The sequence below is a fragment of the Oncorhynchus keta genome, unplaced genomic scaffold, assembly GCF_023373465.1.
Source record: "Oncorhynchus keta strain PuntledgeMale-10-30-2019 unplaced genomic scaffold, Oket_V2 Un_scaffold_29898_pilon_pilon, whole genome shotgun sequence".
NCBI classification, from domain to species: Eukaryota; Metazoa; Chordata; class Actinopteri; order Salmoniformes; family Salmonidae; genus Oncorhynchus; species Oncorhynchus keta.
Window position 1 is genome coordinate 365628 of NW_026290909.1, and position 20212 is coordinate 385839.

Consider the following 20212-nt stretch of genomic DNA (forward strand, 5'->3'; position numbering starts at 1 on the left):
TGAGCATGCTCATCTGTTTCCTAAGGTAACTAAGGTTGCTTGTGTTCTTGCCTGGTTCTGGTTCTCACCTGAAATGACTCCTATTGTTTTAGACCCAAATGTTATGTCACTGCAGCTCCATCTGGTGTCAGTTTTCATTACAGGAAACATTTGGGCCAGCAGCATGCATCTGTACCTGTTCACTGGAAGTGTTTGCGATTACAGATTACATCCCACCACTGCCACCATATGTCACGTAGAGTAGGCCAGAAGGCTAAACTGGATAACCTAACCTCTATCAAAATAAAAAGATGGCGGAACCGCAAAAGTTCTTCTGTGCCTCAAGGTGTTTATTTACAAGTGAATTCCGGAACAAAAAACAACAGTACTGCCATCAACGTCTACCTTATGGGACAGCTTAAAAACAATGCTGCCCCATCCACAGCTCAATCCAAAAAATGCCCTCCATGACTGAAAGAGAGGCTCCTTTTGTAGGGCTAGCCCCTCCCCTCAGAACAATTAACCCTAATTAATTAATCAATTAACAATACAAACCTACATTTTCCATGAACTAAACATACTAAAGGATATACATTGCAACACGGTTTTAAACAATATCACAACATAACATTTACAACATTACATCACTACTGACAATATCTTTCAATATGCCCATATGCATTAATGAGCCATTTGGGACAGGCACTATAAAGCCAACCCAATTCCCTTAGCTCGGGTCCTTTTCCAGCATACCCGGAAGCTACAGAGATGGAGAGAGAGGAACAGAACAAACAAACAATGCGCTCATCCACAACATTGATAAGTATAAAATGCATGCACCAAGACAGAAGTTAATTTGTGTGTCGACCCACATTGTTAACTTATCTTATAATGGCGCAGGGAGGAGTGATGAATATGTGTGTGCGTTAAAGAACCAAATGCTGCCCGCGGCCAGTGACGGACTTCTACGTCACACACCTGGAATGACTCCTATTGTTTTAGACCCAAATGTTATGTTACTGCAGCTCCATCTGGTGTCAGTTTTCATTACAGGAAACATTTGGGCCAGCAGTACCCATCTGTACCTGTTCACTGGAAGTGTTTGCGATTACAGGAAACATTTGGGCCAGCAGCACCCAGCTGTACCTGTTCACTGGGGGTGTTTGCCATTTACAGGAAACATTTGGGCCAGCTGTACCTGTTCACTGGAAGTGTTTGCGATTACAGGAAACATTTTGGGCCAGCAGCACCCAGCTGTACCTGTTCACTGGAAGTGTTTGCCATTTACAGGAAACATTTGGGCCAGCAGCACCCAGCTGTACTTGTTCACTGGAAGTGTTTGCCATTACAGGAAACATTTGGGCCAGCAGCACCCAGCTGTACCTGTTCCGTGGAAGTGTTTGCCATTTACAGGAAACATTTGGGCCAGCAGCACCCAGCTGTACCTGTTCACTGGGGGTGTTTGCCATTACAGGAAACATTTGGGCCAGCAGCACCCAGCTATACCTATTCCGTGGAAGTGTTTGCCATTTACAGGAAACATTTGGGCCAGCAGCACCCAGCTGTACCTGTTCACTGGGGGTGTTTGCCATTTACAGGAAACATTTGGGCCAGCAGCACCCAGCTGTACCTGTTCACTGGGGGTGTTTGCCATTACAGGAAACATTTGGGCCAGCAGCACCCAGCTGTACCTGTTCACTGGGGGTGTTTGCCATTTACAGGAAACATTTGGGCCAGCAGCACCCAGCTGTACCTGTTCACTGGAAGTGTTGTCCATTTAGTTGTGTAGTGCAGTTGTATAGATGTGCAGAGATGCAGCTGTATTCATGTATCTAACGTAGCGCAGATCAGTGAGTGAGAAACTGCCTCCAGGCATGTGCATGACATGGCCTCCACACATACTGCCAACATCATCTCAATCATCAACCTTCCAAACCATGCTCACCTCCAGCGCTCCTTACTGCCACAGACAGTTGGCTCCTTGTCTGTTAAGACCTCCACATCCTGGAGCTCAGCTACCTACTTTTACCCATCTGTCTTAAACATGCATTGCTACATTTGAAGGTCCATTTTGTCTTGTTTGATGTGTCTAGAGTTCAGTCTGGTTAGCTCTGGGCTGCTGGACTGGATTGTCTACTCTTTACCCTCATCCCCTCATTTACAGACTTCTGTTAACCATATGCCAGTACGCCACAGAGCCTTCTATAAGCGATATGCCTGCCGGCCAGCCACAGGGCCCCCCTGTAAGCATTATGCCTGCCGGCCAGCCACAGGGCCCCCCTGTAAGCATTATGCCTGCCGGCCAGCCACAGAGCCCCCCTGTAAGCATTATGCCTGCCGGCCAGCCACAGGGCCCCCCTGTAAGCATTATGCCTGCCGGCCAGCCACAGGGCCCCCCTGTAAGCCATATGACTGCCGGCCAGCCACAAGGCCCCCTGTAAGCATTATGACTGCCGGCCAGCCACAGGGCCCCCCTGTAAGCATTATGCCTGCCGGCCAGCCACAGGGCCCCCCTGTAAGCCATATGACTGCCGGCCAGCCACAAGGCCCCCTGTAAGCATTATGACTGCCGGCCAGCCACAAGGCCCCCTGTAAGCATTATGCCTGCTGGCCAGCCACAGGGCCCTCTGTAAGCATTATGCCTGCTGGCCAGCCACAGGGCCCCCTGTAAGCATTATGCCTGCCGGCCAGCCACAGAGCCCTCTGCAAGCCATATGCCAGCTACAAAGCCCTCTGTAAGCCATATGCCAGCCAGCCACAGAGCCCCCTGTAAGCCATATGCCAGCCAGCCACTGAGCCCTCTGTAAGCCATATGCCAGCCAGCCAGCCACAGAGCCCTCTGTAAGCCATATGCCAGCCAGCCACAGAGCCCTCTGTAAGCCATATGCCAGCCAGCCACTGAGCCCTCTGTAAAGCCATATGCCAGCCAGCCAGCCAGCCACAGAGCCCTCTGTAAGCCATATGCCAGCCAGCCAGCCACTGAGCCCTCTGTAAACCATATGCCAGCCAGCCACAGAGCCCTCTGTAAGCCATATGCCAGCCAGCCACAGAGCCCTCTGTAAGCCATATGCCAGCCAGCCACTGAGCCCTCTGTAAAGCCATATGCCAGTCAGCCAGCCACAGAGCCCTCTGTAAGCCATATGCCAGCCAGCCAGCCACTGAGCCCTCTGTAAGCCATATGCCAGCCAGCCACAGAGCCCTCTGTAAGCCATATGCCAGCCAGCCACAGAGCCCTCTGTAAGCCATATGCCAGCCAGCCACTGAGCCCTCTGTAAGTCATACGCCAGCCAGCCAGCCACAGAGCCCTCTGTAAGCCATATGCCAGCCAGCCAGCCACGGGGCCCTCTGCAAGCCATATGCCAGCCAGCCAGCCAGCCACAGAACCCTCTGTAAACCATATGGCAGCCACTGAGCCCTCTTTAAGCCATATGCCAGCCAGCTACAAAGCCTTCTGTAAGCCATATGCCAGCCAGCCACAGAGCCCTCTGTAAGCTGGCCAGCCACATAGCCCTCTGTAAGCCATATGCCAGCCAGCCAGCCACAGAGCCCTCTGTAAGCCATATGGCAGCCACTGAGCCCTCTGTAAGCCATATGGCAGCCACTGAGCCTTCTGTAAGCCATTTGCCAGCCACTGAGCCCTCTGTAAGCCATATGCCAGCCAGCCAGCCACTGAGCCCTCTGTAAGCCATATGCCAGCCAGCCACTGAGCCCTCTGTAAGCCATATGCCAGCCAGCCACAGAAACCCCTGTAAGCCATATGCCAGCCAGAGTCCTCTGCAAGCCATATGCCAGCCAGCCACTGAGCCCTCTGTAAGCCATATGCCAGCCATCCACAGAGCCCTCTGTAAGCCATATGCCAGCCAGCCAGCCACAGAGCCCTCTGTAAGCCATATGCCAGCCAGCCAGCCACGGGGCCCTCTGCAAGCCATATGCCAGCCAGCCAGCCACAGAACCCTCTGTAAGCCATATGCCAGCCAGCCAGCCACGGGGCCCTCTGCAAGCCATATGCCAGCCAGCCAGCCACAGAACCCTCTGTAAACCATATGGCAGCCACCGAGCCCTCTGTAAGCCATATGGCAGCCACTGAGCCACGGGGCCCTCTGCAAGCCATATGCCAACCAGCCAGCCAGCCAGCCACAGAACCCTCTGTAAACCATATGGCAGCCACTGAGCCCTCTTTAAGCCATATGCCAGCCAGCTACAAAGCCTTCTGTAAGCCATATGCCAGCCAGCCACAGAGCCCTCTGTAAGCTGGCCAGCCACATAGCCCTCTGTAAGCCATATGCCAGCCAGCCAGCCACAGAGCCCTCTGCAAGCCATATGCCAGCTACAAAGCCCTCTGTAAGCCATATGCCAGCCAGCCACAGAGCCCTCTGTAAGCCATATGCCAGCCAGCCAGCCACAGAGCCCTCTGTAAGCCATATGCCAGCCAGCCACAGAGCCCTCTGTAAGCCATATGCCAGCCAGCCACTGAGCCCTCTGTAAAGCCATATGCCAGCCAGCCAGCCACAGAGCCCTCTGTAAGCCATATGCCAGCCAGCCAGCCACTGAGCCCTCTGTAAGCCATATGCCAGCCAGCCAGCCACTGAGCCCTCTGTAAGCCATATGCCAGCCAGCCACTGAGCCCTCTGTAAGCCATATGCCAGCCAGCCACAGAAACCTCTGTAAGCCATATGCCAGCCAGAGTCCTCTGCAAGCCATATGCCAGCCAGCCACAGAGCCCTCTGTAAGCCATATGCCAGCCAGCCAGCCACAGAGCCCTCTGTAAGCCATATGCCAGCCAGCCAGCCACGGGGCCCTCTGCAAGCCATATGCCAGCCAGCCAGCCACAGAACCCTCTGTAAGCCATATGCCAGCCAGCCAGCCACGGGGCCCTCTGCAAGCCATATGCCAGCCAGCCAGCCACAGAACCCTCTGTAAACCATATGGCAGCCACTGAGCCCTCTGTAAGCCATATGGCAGCCACTGAGCCACGGGGCCCTCTGCAAGCCATATGCCAGCCAGCCAGCCAGCCACAGAACCCTCTGTAAACCATATGGCAGCCACTGAGCCCTCTTTAAGCCATATGCCAGCCAGCTACAAAGCCTTCTGTAAGCCATATGCCAGCCAGCCACAGAGCCCTCTGTAAGCTGGCCAGCCACATAGCCCTCTGTAAGCCATATGCCAGCCAGCCAGCCACAGAGCCCTCTGTAAGCCATATGGCAGCCACAGAGCCCTCTGTAAGCCATATGGCAGCCACTGAGCCCTCTGTAAGCCATATGGCAGCCACTGAGCCTTCTGTAAGCCATTTGCCAGCCACTGAGCCCTCTGTAAGCCATATGCCAGCCAGCCAGCCACTGAGCCCTCTGTAAGCCATATGCCAGCCAGCCACTGAGCCCTCTGTAAGCCATATGCCAGCCAGCCACTGAGCCCTCTGTAAGCCATATGCCAGCCAGCCACAGAAACCTCTGTAAGCCATATGCCAGCCAGAGCCCTCTGCAAGCCATATGCCAGCCAGCCACTGAGCCCTCTGTAAGCCATATGCCAGCCAGCCACAGAGCCCTCTGTAAGCTGGCCAGCCACATAGCCCTCTGTAAGCCATATGCCAGCCAGCCAGCCACAGAGCCCTCTGCAAGCCATATGCCAGCCAGCCACAGAGCCCTCTGCAAGCCATATGCCAGCCAGCCACAGAGTCCTCTGCAAGCCATATGCCAGCCACAGAGTCCTCTGCAAGCCATATGCCAGCCAGCCACAGAGTCCTCTGCAAGCCATATGCCAGCCAGCCACATAGCCCTCTGTAAGCCATATGCCAGCCAGCCAGCCACAGAGCCCTCTGCAAGCCATATGCCAGCTACAAAGCCCTCTGTAAGCCATATGCCAGCCAGCCACAGAGCCCTCTGTAAGCCATATGCCAGCCAGCCAGCCACAGAGCCCTCTGTAAGCCATATGCCAGCCAGCCACTGAGCCCTCTGTAAGCCATATGCCAGCCAGCCACTGAGCCCTCTGTAAAGCCATATGCCAGCCAGCCAGCCACAGAGCCCTCTGTAAGCCATATGCCAGCCAGCCAGCCACTGAGCCCTCTGTAAGCCATATGCCAGCCAGCCAGCCACTGAGCCCTCTGTAAGCCATATGCCAGCCAGCCACTGAGCCCTCTGTAAGCCATATGCCAGCCAGCCACAGAAACCTCTGTAAGCCATATGCCAGCCAGAGTCCTCTGCAAGCCATATGTCAGCCAGCCACAGAGCCCTCTGTAAGCCATATGCCAGCCAGCCAGCCACAGAGCCCTCTGTAAGCCATATGCCAGCCAGCCAGCCACGGGGCCCTCTGCAAGCCATATGCCAGCCAGCCAGCCACAGAACCCTCTGTAAGCCATATGCCAGCCAGCCAGCCACGGGGCCCTCTGCAAGCCATATGCCAGCCAGCCAGCCACAGAACCCTCTGTAAACCATATGGCAGCCACTGAGCCCTCTGTAAGCCATATGGCAGCCACTGAGCCACGGGGCCCTCTGCAAGCCATATGCCAGCCAGCCACAGAACCCTCTGTAAACCATATGGCAGCCACTGAGCCCTCTTTAAGCCATATGCCAGCCAGCTACAAAGCCTTCTGTAAGCCATATGCCAGCCAGCCACAGAGCCCTCTGTAAGCTGGCCAGCCACATAGCCCTCTGTAAGCCATATGCCAGCCAGCCAGCCACAGAGCCCTCTGTAAGCCATATGGCAGCCACAGAGCCCTCTGTAAGCCATATGGCAGCCACTGAGCCCTCTGTAAGCCATATGGCAGCCACTGAGCCTTCTGTAAGCCATTTGCCAGCCACTGAGCCCTCTGTAAGCCATATGCCAGCCAGCCAGCCACTGAGCCCTCTGTAAGCCATATGCCAGCCAGCCACTGAGCCCTCTGTAAGCCATATGCCAGCCAGCCACTGAGCCCTCTGTAAGCCATATGCCAGCCAGCCACAGAAACCTCTGTAAGCCATATGCCAGACAGAGCCCTCTGCAAGCCATATGCCAGCCAGCCACTGAGCCCTCTGTAAGCCATATGCCAGCCAGCCACAGAGCCCTCTGTAAGCTGGCCAGCCACATAGCCCTCTGTAAGCCATATGCCAGCCAGCCAGCCACAGAGCCCTCTGCAAGCCATATGCCAGCCAGCCACAGAGCCCTCTGCAAGCCATATGCCAGCCAGCCACAGAGTCCTCTGCAAGCCATATGCCAGCCACAGAGTCCTCTGCAAGCCATATGCCAGCCAGCCACAGAGTCCTCTGCAAGCCATATGCCAGCCAGCCACAGAGTCCTCTGCAAGCCATATGCCAGCCACTGAGCCCTCTGTAAGCCATCTGGCAGCCACTGAGCCTTCTGTAAGCCATTTGCCAGCCACTGAGCCCTCTGTAAGCCATATGCCAGCCAGCCAGCCTCTGAGCCCTCTGTAAGCCATATGCCAGCCAGCCACTGAGCCCTCTGTAAGCCACATGTCAGCCAGCCAGCCACTGAGCCCTCTGTAAGCCATATGCCAGCCAGCCACAGAAACCTCTGTAAGCCATATGCCAGCCAGCCACAGAAACCTCTGTAAGCCATATGCCAGCCAGCCACAGAAACCTCTGTAAGCCATATGCCAGCCAGCCACTGAGCCCTCTGTAAGCCATATGCCAGCCAGCCACTGAGCCCTCTGTAAGCCATATGCCAGCCATCCACAGAGACCTCTGTAAGCCATATGCCAGCCAGCCAGCCAGCCACAGAGCCCTCTGTAAGCCAGCCAGCCACATAGCCCTCTGTAAGCCATATGCCAGCCAGCCAGCCACAGAGTCCTCTGCAAGCCATATGCCAGCCACAGAGCCCTCTGTTAGCCATATGCCAGCCAGCCACAGAGCCTTCTGTAAGCCATATGCCAGCCAGCCAGCCACAGAGTCCTCTGCAAGCCATATGCCAGCCACAGAGCCCTCTGTAAGCCATATGCCAGCCACAGAGCCCTCTGTAAGCCAGCCAGCCACATAGCCCTCTGTAAGCCATATGCCAGCCAGCCAGCCACAGAGTCCTCTGCAAGCCATATGCCAGCCACAGAGCCCTCTGTAAGCCATATGCCAGCCACAGAGTCCTCTGCAAGCCATATGCCAGCCAGAGTCCTCTGCAAGCCATATGCCAGCCAGCCAGCCACAGAGCCCTCTGTAAGCCATATGCCAGCCAGCCACAGAGCCCTCTGTAAGCCATATGCCAGCCAGCCACAGAACCCTCTGTAAGCCATATGCCAGCCAGCCAGCCACAGAGCCCTCTGTAAACCATATGCCAGCCAGCCAGCCACAGAACCCTCTGTAAGCCATATGCCAGCCAGCCACAGAGCCCCTGTAAACCATATGCCAGCCAGCCAGCCACAGAGCCCTCTATAAACCATATGCCAGCCAGCCACAGAGCCCTCTGTAAACCATATGCCAGCCAGCCAGCCACAGAACCCTCTGTAAGCCATATGCCAGCCAGCCACAGAGCCCTCTGTAAACCATATGCCAGCCTGCCAGCCACAGAGCCCTCTATAAACCATATGCCAGCCAGCCTGCCACAGAGTCCTCTGCAAGCCATATGCCAGCCACTGAGCCCTCTGTAAGCCATATGGCAGCCACTGAGCCTTCTGTAAGCCATTTGCCAGCCACTGAGCCCTATGTAAGCCATATGCCAGCCAGCCAGCCACTGAGTCCTCTGCAAGCCATATGCCAGCCAGCCACAGAGTCCTCTGCAAGCCATATGCCAGCCAGCCAGCCACAGAGCCCTCTGTAAGCCATATGCCAGCCAGCCACAGAGTCCTCTGCAAGCCATATGCCAGCCAGAGTCCTCTGCAAGCCATATGCCAGCCAGCCAGCCACAGAGTCCTCTGCAAGCCATATGCCAGCCACAGAGCCCTCTGTAAGCCATATGCCAGCCACAGAGTCCTCTGCAAGCCATATGCCAGCCAGAGTCCTGTGCAAGCCATATTCCAGCCAGCCAGCCACAGAGCCCTCTGTAAGCCATATGCCAGCCACAGAGCCCTCTATAAGCCATATGCCAGCCAGCCACAGAACCCTCTGTAAGCCATATGCCAGGCAGCCAGCCACAGAGCCCTCTGTAAACCATATGCCAGCCAGCCAGCCACAGAACCCTCTGTAAGCCATATGCCAGCCAGCCACAGAGCCCCCTGTAAACCATATGCCAGCCAGCCAGCCACAGAGCCCTCTATAAACCATATGCCAGCCAGCCACAGAGCCCTCTGTAAACCATATGCCAGCCAGCCAGCCACAGAACCCTCTGTAAGCCATATGCCAGCCAGCCACAGAGCCCTCTGTAAACCATATGCCAGCCTGCCAGCCACAGAGCCCTCTATAAACCATATGCCAGCCAGCCAGCCACTGAGTCCTCTGCAAGCCATATGCCAGCCACTGAGCCCTCTGTAAGCCATATGGCAGCCACTGAGCCTTCTGTAAGCCATTTGCCAGCCACTGAGCCCTATGTAAGCCATATGCCAGCCAGCCAGCCACAGAGTCCTCTGCAAGCCATATGCCAGCCAGCCAGCCACAGAGCCCTCTGTAAGCCATATGCCAGCCAGCCACTGAGCCCTCTGTAAGCCATATGCCAGCCAGCCACAAAACCCTCTATAAGCCATATGCCAGCCAGCCAGCCACATAGCACTCTGTAAGCCATATGCCAGCCAGCCAGAAACTGAGCCCTCTGTAAGCCATATGCCAGCCAGCCACTGAGCCCTCTGTAAGCCATATGCCAGCCAGCCACAAAATCCTCTATAAGCCATCTGCCAGCCAGCCAGCCACATAGCACTCTGTAAGCTATATGCCAGCCAGCCAGCCACAGAGCCCTCTGCAAGCCATATGCCAGCCAGCCACAGAGTCCTCTGCAAGCCATATGCCAGCCACAGAGTCCTCTGCAAGCCATATGCCAGCCAGAGTCCTCTGCAAGCCATATGCCAGCCAGAGTCCTCTGCAAGCCATATGCCAGCCAGAGTCCTCTGCAAGCCATATGCCAGCCAGAGTCCTCTGCAAGCCATATGCCAGCCAGCCAGCGACTGAGCCCTCTGTAAGCCATATGCCAGCCAGCCAGCCACAGAGCCCTCTGTAAGCCATATGCCAGCCAGCCACAGAGCCCTCTATAAGCCATATGGCAGCCACTGAGCCCTCTGTAAGCCATATGCCAGCCAGCCACAGAGCCCTCTGTAAACCATATGCCAGCCAGCCACAGAGCCCTCTGTAAGCCATATGCCAGCCAGCCACAGAGCCCTCTGTAAGCCATATGCCAGCCAGCCACAGAACCCTCTATAATCCATATGCCAGCCAGCCAGCCACAGAACCCTCTGTAAGCCACATGCCAGCCAGCCAGCCACAGAGCCCTCTGTAAGCCATATGCCAGCCAGCCAGCCACAGAACCCTCTGTAAGCCATATGCCAGCCAGCCAGCCACAGAGCCCTCTGTAAACCATATGCCAGCCAGCCAGCCACAGATCCCTCTGTAAGCCATATGCCAGCCAGCCACAGAGCCCTCTGTAAGCCATATGCCAGCCAGCCACAGAACCCTCTGTAAGCCATATGCCAGCCAGCCAGCCACAGAGCCCTCTGTAAGCCATATGCCAGCCAGCCAGCCACAGAGCCCTCTGTAAACCATATGCCAGCCAGCCAGCCACAGAACCCTCTGTAAGCCATATGCCAGCCAGCCACAGAGCCCTCTGTAAACCATATGCCAGCCAGCCAGCCACAGAGCCCTCTATAAACCATATGCCAGCCAGCCAGCCACAGAGCCCTCTGTAAACCATATGCCAGCCAGCCACAGAGCCCTCTATAAACCATATGCCAGCCAGCCAGCCACAGAACCCTCTGTAAACCATATGCCAGCCAGCCACAGAACCCTCTGTAAGCCATATGCCAGCCACTGAGCCCTCTGCAAGCCATATGCCAGCCAGCCACAGAGCCCTCTGTAGGCCATATGCCAGCCAGCCACAGAGCCCTCTGTAGGCCATATGCCAGCCAGCCACAGAGCCCTCTGTAAGCCATATGCCAGCCAGCCACAGAGCCCTCTGTAAGCCATATGCCAGCCAGCCACAGAGCCCTCTGTAAGCCATATGCCAGCCAGCCACAGAACCCTCTGTAAGCCATATGCCAGCCAGCCACAGAGCCCTCTGTAAACCATATGCCAGCCAGCCAGCCACAGAGCCCTCTATAAACCATATGCCAGCCAGCCAGCCACAGAGCCCTCTGTAAACCATATGCCAGCCAGCCACAGAGCCCTCTATAAACCATATGCCAGCCAGCCAGCCACAGAACCCTCTGTAAACCATATGCCAGCCAGCCACAGAGCCCTCTATAAACCATATGCCAGCCAGCCACAGAGCCCTCTGTAGGCCATATGCCAGCCAGCCACAGAGCCCTCTGTAGGCCATATGCCAGCTACAGAGCCATGCAGTTGTGGTTTGACAGGTCTTTTATAAGAGCTAAGGGTTGAATCAAGAAGTGCAACAAAAGAGCGTGTTGCTTGTGTTCTTGTCATGTCCTCTTCTCTTGGATATGGTCTATGGTGTATCCATTTTGCAGCCCTGGTCTGTTCCTTCCAGTTCATCCTGCTTCAGCGGTCTCTGTCTCCATCACTTCATTCTCTCATCCTGTTTTCTGTCTGTTTTTAAAGCTTCATTCTCTCATCCTGTTTTCTGTCTGTTTTTAAAGCTTCATTCTCTCAAACTGTTTTCTGTCTGTTTTTAAAGCTTCATTCTCTCATCCTGTTTTCTGTCTGTTTTTAAAGCTTCATTCTCTCAAACTGTTTTCTGTCTGTTTTTAAAGCTTCATTCTCTCATCCTGTTTTCTGTCTGTTTTTAAAGCTTCATTCTCTCATCCTGTTTTCTGTCTGTCTCTCCAGATGCTGATGGGATGAGTGTAGGTGAGGAATCATTCAACCTCAACGACCCAGACGAGGGTTTCTCCTCAGGGGCTTCCAACAGCAGCCAGCCCAGCGCCACCAAGCCTGGGGGCCCCGGGCCCCGGGGGGGCAGTCAGAAGAGCAGCAGCGTCAAGAAGACTGTCACTGCCAGACTGTCCCGAGAGAGAGAGCGGGAGCTGATGCATAGGGAGAAGGAGATGGAGAAGATGAAAGACCAGGAGAGAGCGAGGGAGAAGGAGAGAGAGCTGGAGAGATGGAGGGAGAAGGAGAGGCAGAGAGAGAGGGTGGCGGAGAGTCGCAGGGAGCTGTTCTCTGCCGTGGTGGCCACTCCCACAGCAGCTCTGAGACGACGTCAGCAAACACAGACCCCTTCCCCTGCTCCTCCCCCCGTCACCATGGACACCATCGACATCGAGCTCAGCCCAATCAAGAAGCAGCAGTCCTTCCCTGGCCCCTGCCCCAGTCCCTCCCCCGGCACACTGGTCCGAACAGCCAGCTCCGCCTCCTCCAAGTCGTTGTATGAAGGTGTGAACATGAACCTGAACGGCAGCATTAGCAGCCTGGGGGGGGCTCTGGGAGGTTCTGGGGGGCTGGAGGGGGCTCTGGGAGGGCTGGGTGCCAGCGTGGGAGGAGGAGGGACCCACCGCTATTCCACCATCAGCCTGCAGGAGGAGGTGCTGGCCCGGCCTGAGGAGAACCAGGAGCTACTCTCCTCGGGAGCGCCCCTCACCAAGCAGTCCCGCTCCCCCAGCTTCAACATGCAGATCATATCACAGGTGTAGCCTATAGCCTGGTGGGGTTGGCGGGGGGGCCTGGCAGGGCGGGACCTGGTGGGGAGGTAGACTCGCGCACACACATATAGACACACACAAATTAATACATGCATATATATACAGGTGTGTGTGTGTGTGTGTGTGATAGATATATATATATATATATACACACACACACACACACACACACACACACACACACACACACACACACACACACATCTCACACCCAGCAGTCGGTCTCTGTTTCCTATTGTTCCGACTGGAACCCCACCCCCTGTATGGCTGAACCCCACCCCCTGTATGGCTGAACCCCACCCCCTGTATGGCTGAACCCCACCCCCTGTATGGCTGAACCCCACCCCCTGTATGGCTGAACCCCACCCCCTGTATGGCTGAACCCCACCCCCTGTATGGCTGAACCCCACCCCTGTATGGCTGAACCCCACCCCTGTATGGCTGAACCCCACCCCTGTATGGCTGAACCCCACCCCCTGTATGGCTGAACCCCACCCCTGTATGGCTGAACCCCACCCCTGTATGGCTGAACCCCACCCCTGTATGGCTGAACCCCACCCCTGTATGGCTGAACCCCACCCCTGTATGGCTGAACCCCACCCCTGTATGGCTGAACCCCACCCCTGTATGGCTGAACCCCACCCCTGTATGGCTGAACCCCACCCCTGTATGGCTGAACCCCACCCCTGTATGGCTGAACCCCACCCCCTGTATGGCTGAACCCCACCCCCTGTATGGCTGAACCCCACCCCCTGTATGGCTGAACCCCACCCCCTGTATGGCTGAATGGCCACTAAGCCCAGGGTCTTCTGCCCTGTAGAGTGAGAGAGAGACTAATGTTTTGACAAATAGCAGAGGGCTTTTGTCTTCATGTTCAATTGTATACATAGTCAATCTATTTGAAACTTGCTGTCTTCAACAGCAGTAACTGAGAATGGGAGTGTATAGTCTTCCAGACTTCCACTACCTAGAGTTAGGGTACTGTCCTACTGCTATCCTGGGTCTGTCTCCCTGAAGGAACACACCAGTCCACCACTGTGACAGGCAGAGACCCACAGAAACACACCATTCCACCTCTGTGACAGGCAGAGACCCACAGAAACACACCATTCCACCTCTGTGACAGGCAGAGACCCACAGAAACACACCATTCCACCTCTGTGGCAGGCAGAGACCCACAGAAACACACCATTCCACCTCTGTGACAGGCAGAGACCCACAGAAACACACCAGTCCACCTCTGTGACAGGCAGAGACCCACAGAAACACACCATTCCACCTCTGTGGCAGGCAGAGACCCACAGAAACACACCATTCCACCTCTGTGACAGGCAGAGACCCACAGAAACACACCATTCCACCACTGTGACAGGCAGAGACCCACAGAAACACACCAGTCCACCTCTGTGACAGGCAGAGACCCACAGAAACACACCATTCCACCACTGTGACAGGCAGAGACCCACAGAAACACACCATTAGACAGCTGTAGGACAAAACCATTAAACAGCAACACACCATTAGACAGCAGTAGGACAACACACCATTAGACAGCAGTAGGACAACACACCATTAGACAGCAGCAGGACAACACACCATTAGACAGCAGCACACCATTAGACAGCAACAGGACAACACCATTAGACAGCAACAGGACAACACACCATTAGACAGCAACAGGACAACACACCATTAGACAGCAACAGGACAACACACCATCAACAGGACAACACCATTAGACTGCAACAGGACAACACACCATTAGACAGCAACAGGACAACACACCATTAGACAGCAACACACCATTAGACAGCAACACACCATTAGACAGCAACACACCATTAGACAGCAGCAGGACAACACCATTAGACAGCAACACACCATTAGACAGCAACAGGACAACACACCATTAGACAGCAACACACCATTAGACAGCAACACACCATTAGACAGCAACACACCATTAGACAGCAGCACACCATTAGACAGCAACAGGACAACACACCATTAGACAGCAACACACCATTAGACAGCAACACACCATTAGACAGCAACACACCATTAGACAGCAGCACACCATTAGACAGCAGCACACCATTAGACAGCAGCAGGACAACACACCATTAGACCGCAGCAGGACAACACCATTAGACAGCAGCACACCATTAGACAGCAACACACCATTAGACAGCAACAGGACAACACCATTAGACAGCAACAGGACAACACCATTAGACAGCAGCACACCATTAGACAGCAACACACCATTAGACAGCAGCAGGACAACACACCATTAGACAGCAGCAGGACAACACCATTAGACAGCAACACACCATTAGACAGCAACACACCATTAGACAGCAGCAGGACAACACACCATTAGACAGCAACAGGACAACACCATTAGACAGCAGCAGGACAACACACCATTAGACAGCAGCAGGACAACACCATTAGACAGCAACACACCATTAGACAGCAACAGGACAACACCATTAGACAGCAGCAGGACAACACACCATTAGACAGCAACAGGACAACACACCATTAGACAGCAGCAGGACAACACCATTAGACAGCAGCAGGACAACACCATTAGACAGCAGCAGGACAACACCATTAGACAGCAGCACACCATTAGACAGCAACACACCATTAGACAGCAGCAGGACAACACACCATTAGACAGCAACACACCATTAGACAGCAGCAGAACAACACCATTAGACAGCAGCACACCATTAGACAGCAACACACCATTAGACAGCAACAGGACAACACCATTAGACAGCAGCAGGACAACACACCATTAGACAGCAGCAGGACAACACACCATTAGACAGCAACAGGACAACACACCATTAGACAGCAACAGGACAACACACCATTAGACAGCAGCAGGACAACACACCATTAGACAGCAGCATGACAACACCATTAGACAGCAGCATGACAACACCATTAGACAGCAGCAGGACAACACACCATTAGACAGCAGCAGGACAACACCATTAGACAGCAGCAGGACAACACCATTAGACAGCAGCACACCATTAGACAGCAACACACCATTAGACAGCAACAGGACAACACCATTAGACAGCAACAGGACAACACCATTAGACAGCAGCAGGACAACACCATTAGACAGCAGCAGGACAACACACCATTAGACAGCAGCAGGACAACACCATTAGACAGCAACAGGACAACACCATTAGACAGCAACACACCATTAGACAGCAGCAGGACAACACCATTAGACAGCAGCAGGACAACACACCATTAGACAGCAGCAGGACAACACCATTAGACAGCAACAGGACAACACCATTAGACAGCAACACACCATTAGACAGCAGCAGGACAACACACCATTAGACAGCAACAGGACAACACCATTAGACAGCAGCCCACCATTAGACAGCAGCAGGACAACACACCATTAGACAGCAGCAGGACAACACACCATTAGACAGCAGTAGGACAACACACCATTAGACAGCAGCAGGACAACACCATTAGACAGCAACACACCATTAGACAGCAGCCCACCATTAGACAGCAGCAGGACAACACACCATTAGACAGCAGCAGGACAACACCATTAGACAGCAGCAGGACAACACCATTAGACAGCAGCAGGACAACACACCATTAGACAGCAACACACCATTAGACAGCAACACACCATTAGACAGCAGCAGGACAACACCATTAGACAGCAGCAGGACAACACCATTAGACAGCAGCACACCATTAGACAGCAGCAGGACAACACACCATTAGACAGCAACACACCATTAGACAGCAACAGGACAACACACCATTAGACAGCAACACACCATTAGACAGCAACACACCATTAGACAGCAACACACCATTAGACCGCAGCAGGACAACACCATTAGACAGCAGTAGGACAACACCATTAGACAGCAACACACCATTAGACAGCAACACACCATTAGACAGCAACAGGACAACACCATTAGACAGCAACACACCATTAGACAGCAACAGGACAACACCATTAGACAGCAGTAGGACAACACCATTAGACAGCAGCAGGACAACACCATTAGACAGCAACACACCATTAGACAGCAACAGGACAACACACCATTAGACAGCAACAGGACAACACCATTAGACAGCAGCACACCATTAGACAGCAACAGGACAACACACCATTAGACAGCAACAGGACAACACACCATTAGACAGCAACACACCATTAGACAGCAACAGGACAACACACCATTAGACAGCAGCAGGACAACACCATTAGACAGCAGCAGGACAACACACCATTAGACAGCAGCAGGACAACACACCATTAGACAGCAACAGGACAACACACCATTAGACAGCAACACACCATTAGACAGCAGGAGGACAACACACCATTAGACAGCAGCAGGACAACACACCATTAGACCGCAGCAGGACAACACACCATTAGACCGCAGCAGGACAACACCATTAGACAGCAGCAGGACAACACACCATTAGACAGCAACAGGACAACACACCATTAGACAGCAACAGGACAACACCATTAGGCAGCAGCAGGACAACACACCATTAGACAGCAGCACACCATTAGACAGCAACAGGACAACACCATTAGACAGCAGCACACCATTAGGCAGCAACAGGACAACACCATTAGACAGCAACAGGACAACACCATTAGACAGCAGCAGGACAACACACCATTAGACAGCAGCAGAACAACACACCATTAGGCAGCAACAGGACAACACACCATTAGACAGCAGCACACCATTAGACAGCAACAGGACAACACCATTAGACAGCAGCACACCATTAGACAGCAACAGGACAACACCATTAGACAGCAGCACACCATTAGACAGCAACAGGACAACACACCATTAGACAGCAACAGGACAACACACCATTAGACAGCAACAGGACAACACCATTAGACAGCAGCAGGACAACACACCATTAGACAGCAGCAGAACAACACACCATTAGGCAGCAACAGGACAACACACCATTAGACAGCAGCACACCATTAGACAGCAACAGGACAACACCATTAGACAGCAGCACACCATTAGACAGCAACAGGACAACACACCATTAGACGACAACACACCATTAGACAGCAACAGGACAACACACCATTAGACAGCAGCACACCATTAGACAGCAACACACCATTAGACAGCAACAGGACAACACACCATTAGACAGCAGCAGGACAACACACCATTAGACAGCAACAGGACAACACACCATTAGGCAGCAACAGGACAACACACCATTAGACAGCAACAGGACAACACACCATTAGAGAGCAACACACCATTAGACAGCAACAGGACAAAACACCATTAGAGAGCAACACACCATTAGACAGCAACAGGACAACACCATTAGACAGCAACAGGACAACACACCATTAGACAGCAGCACACCATTAGACAGCAACACACCATTAGACAGCAGCAGGGCAATATACTGTCATTGATGTAATAGCTTGTGGTCAAATTGTACATTTCAGAGATTAATTTAATGACTGAAGCCGTAGCAGTCTGTGTCGTATTGAATCAGCAATAGTAACAGACTAGCTACAATTTGTTGTTGTTCATCTATAGACTGGAACCATGTAGTGTCTCACCTATAGACTGGAACCCTGTAGTGTCTCACCTATAGACTGGAACCCTGTGGTGTCTTACCTATAGACTGGAACCCTGTAGTGTCTCACCTATAGACTGGAACCCTGTGGTGTCTTACCTATAGACTGGGACCCTGTAGTGTCTCTAAACCTCTTCATCTATAGACTGGAACCCTGTAGTGTCTCCAAACCTCTTCACCTATAGACTGGAACCCTGTAGTGTCTCACCTATAGACTGGAACCCTGTGGTGTCTCACCTATAGACTGGAACCCTGTGGTGTCTTACCTATAGACTGGGACCCTGTAGTGTCTCACCTATAGACTGGGACCCTGTAGTGTCTCACCTATAGACTGGGACCCTGTAGTGTCTCACCTATAGACTGGGACCCTGTAGTGTCTTCAAACCTCTTCATCTATAGACTGGAACCCTGTGGTGTCTCCAAACCTCCTCACCTATAGACTGGGACCCTGTAGTGTCTCCAAACCTCTTCATCTATAGACTGGGACCCTGTAGTGTCTCCAAACCTCTTCACCTATAGACTGGGACCCTGTAGTGTCTCCAAACCTCTTCACCTATAGACTGGAACCCTGTGGTGTCTCACCTATAGACTGGAACCCTGTGGTGTCTCACCTATAGACTGGGACCCTGTAGTGTCTCACCTATAGACTGGGACCCTGTAGTGTCTCCAAACCTCTTCATCTATAGACTGGGACCCTGTAGTGTCTCTAAACCTCTTCATCTATAGACTGGAACCCTGTAGTGTCTCCAAACCTCTTCACCTATAGACTGGAACCCTGTGGTGTCTCACCTATAGACTGGAACCCTGTGGTGTCTCACCTATAGACTGGAACCCTGTGGTGTCTCACCTATAGACTGGAACCCTGTGGTGTCTCACCTATAGACTGGGACCCTGTGGTGTCTCACCTATAGACTGGGACCCTGTGGTGTCTCACCTATAGACTGGAACCCTGTGGTGTCTCACCTATAGACTGGGACCCTGTAGTGTCTCACCTATAGACTGGGACCCTGTAGTGTCTCACCTATAGACTGGGACCCTGTAGTGTCTCCAAACCTCTTCATCTATAGACTGGGACCCTGTAGTGTCTCCAAACCTCTTCATCTATAGACTGGGACCCTGTAGTGTCTCCAAACCTCTTCATCTATAGACTGGGACCCTGTAGTGTCTCCAAACCTCTTCATCTGGTGATGTGCAATCTGATCTCTACTGACTCTTGTTTTTGTTGTTTTTATGGAGAACATCTGGGTCTATGGTTGGAGAATGTTGGGTGGCTCAGTTGGTAGAGCATAGCGCTTGTCACGCCAGAGTTGAGTTTCATTTCCCATGGGGGACCAGTTCAAAAAAGTATGAAAAATGTGTGGCTCTGGATCAGAGAGTCTGCTAAATGACTCACTACTGTAGTGGCTCTGGATCAGAGAGTCTGTTAAATGATTCACTACTGTAGTGACTCTGGATAAGAGAGTCTGCTAAATGACACTACTGTAGTGGCTCTGGATCAGAGAGTCTGCTAAATGACTCACTACTGTAGTGGCTCTGGATCAGAGAGTCTGCTAAATGACACTACTGTAGTGGCTCTGGATCAGAGAGTCTGCTAAATGACTCACTACTGTAGTGGCTCTGGATCAGAGAGTCTGTTAAATGACTCACTACTGTAGTGGTTCTGGATCAGAGAGTCTGCTAAATGACTCACTACTGTAGTGGCTCTGGATCAGAGAGTCTGTTAAATGACTCACTACTGTAGTGGCTCTGGATCAGAGAGTCTGCTAAATGACTCACTACTGTAGTGGCTCTGGATCAGAGAGTCTGTTAAATGACTCACTACTGTAGTGGCTCTGGATCAGAGAGTCTGTTAAATGACTCACTACTGTAGTGGCTCTGGATAAGTCTGTTAAATGATTCACTACT

At 53.1% G+C, this 20212-nt stretch overlaps 1 protein-coding gene and 1 long non-coding RNA gene across 4 annotated transcripts in view; one reads left to right on the plus strand and one right to left on the minus strand.

The window, feature by feature from the left end:
* Window positions 1-13033, plus strand: part of LOC127928564 (protein FAM126B-like) — a 152079-nt gene extending 139046 nt beyond the window's left edge. For all 3 annotated transcript variants that reach the window (XM_052515723.1, XM_052515725.1, XM_052515724.1), the window contains one exon: window positions 11823-13033. In XM_052515723.1, the coding sequence (XP_052371683.1) occupies window positions 11823-12625 (803 nt within the window). In that variant the 3' untranslated portion in view covers window positions 12626-13033. The remainder of the gene's footprint in view (window positions 1-11822) is intronic.
* A 4927-nt stretch (window positions 13034-17960) lies between these two features.
* On the minus strand, window positions 17961-19743 carry LOC127928568 (uncharacterized). The gene is made up of 3 exons (XR_008131709.1): window positions 18741-19743; window positions 18603-18660; window positions 17961-18544 (listed from the first exon to the last, which is right to left on the minus strand). It is a non-coding gene; the product is annotated as an uncharacterized LOC127928568 (long non-coding RNA).
* Window positions 19744-20212: the final 469 nt, after the last annotated feature.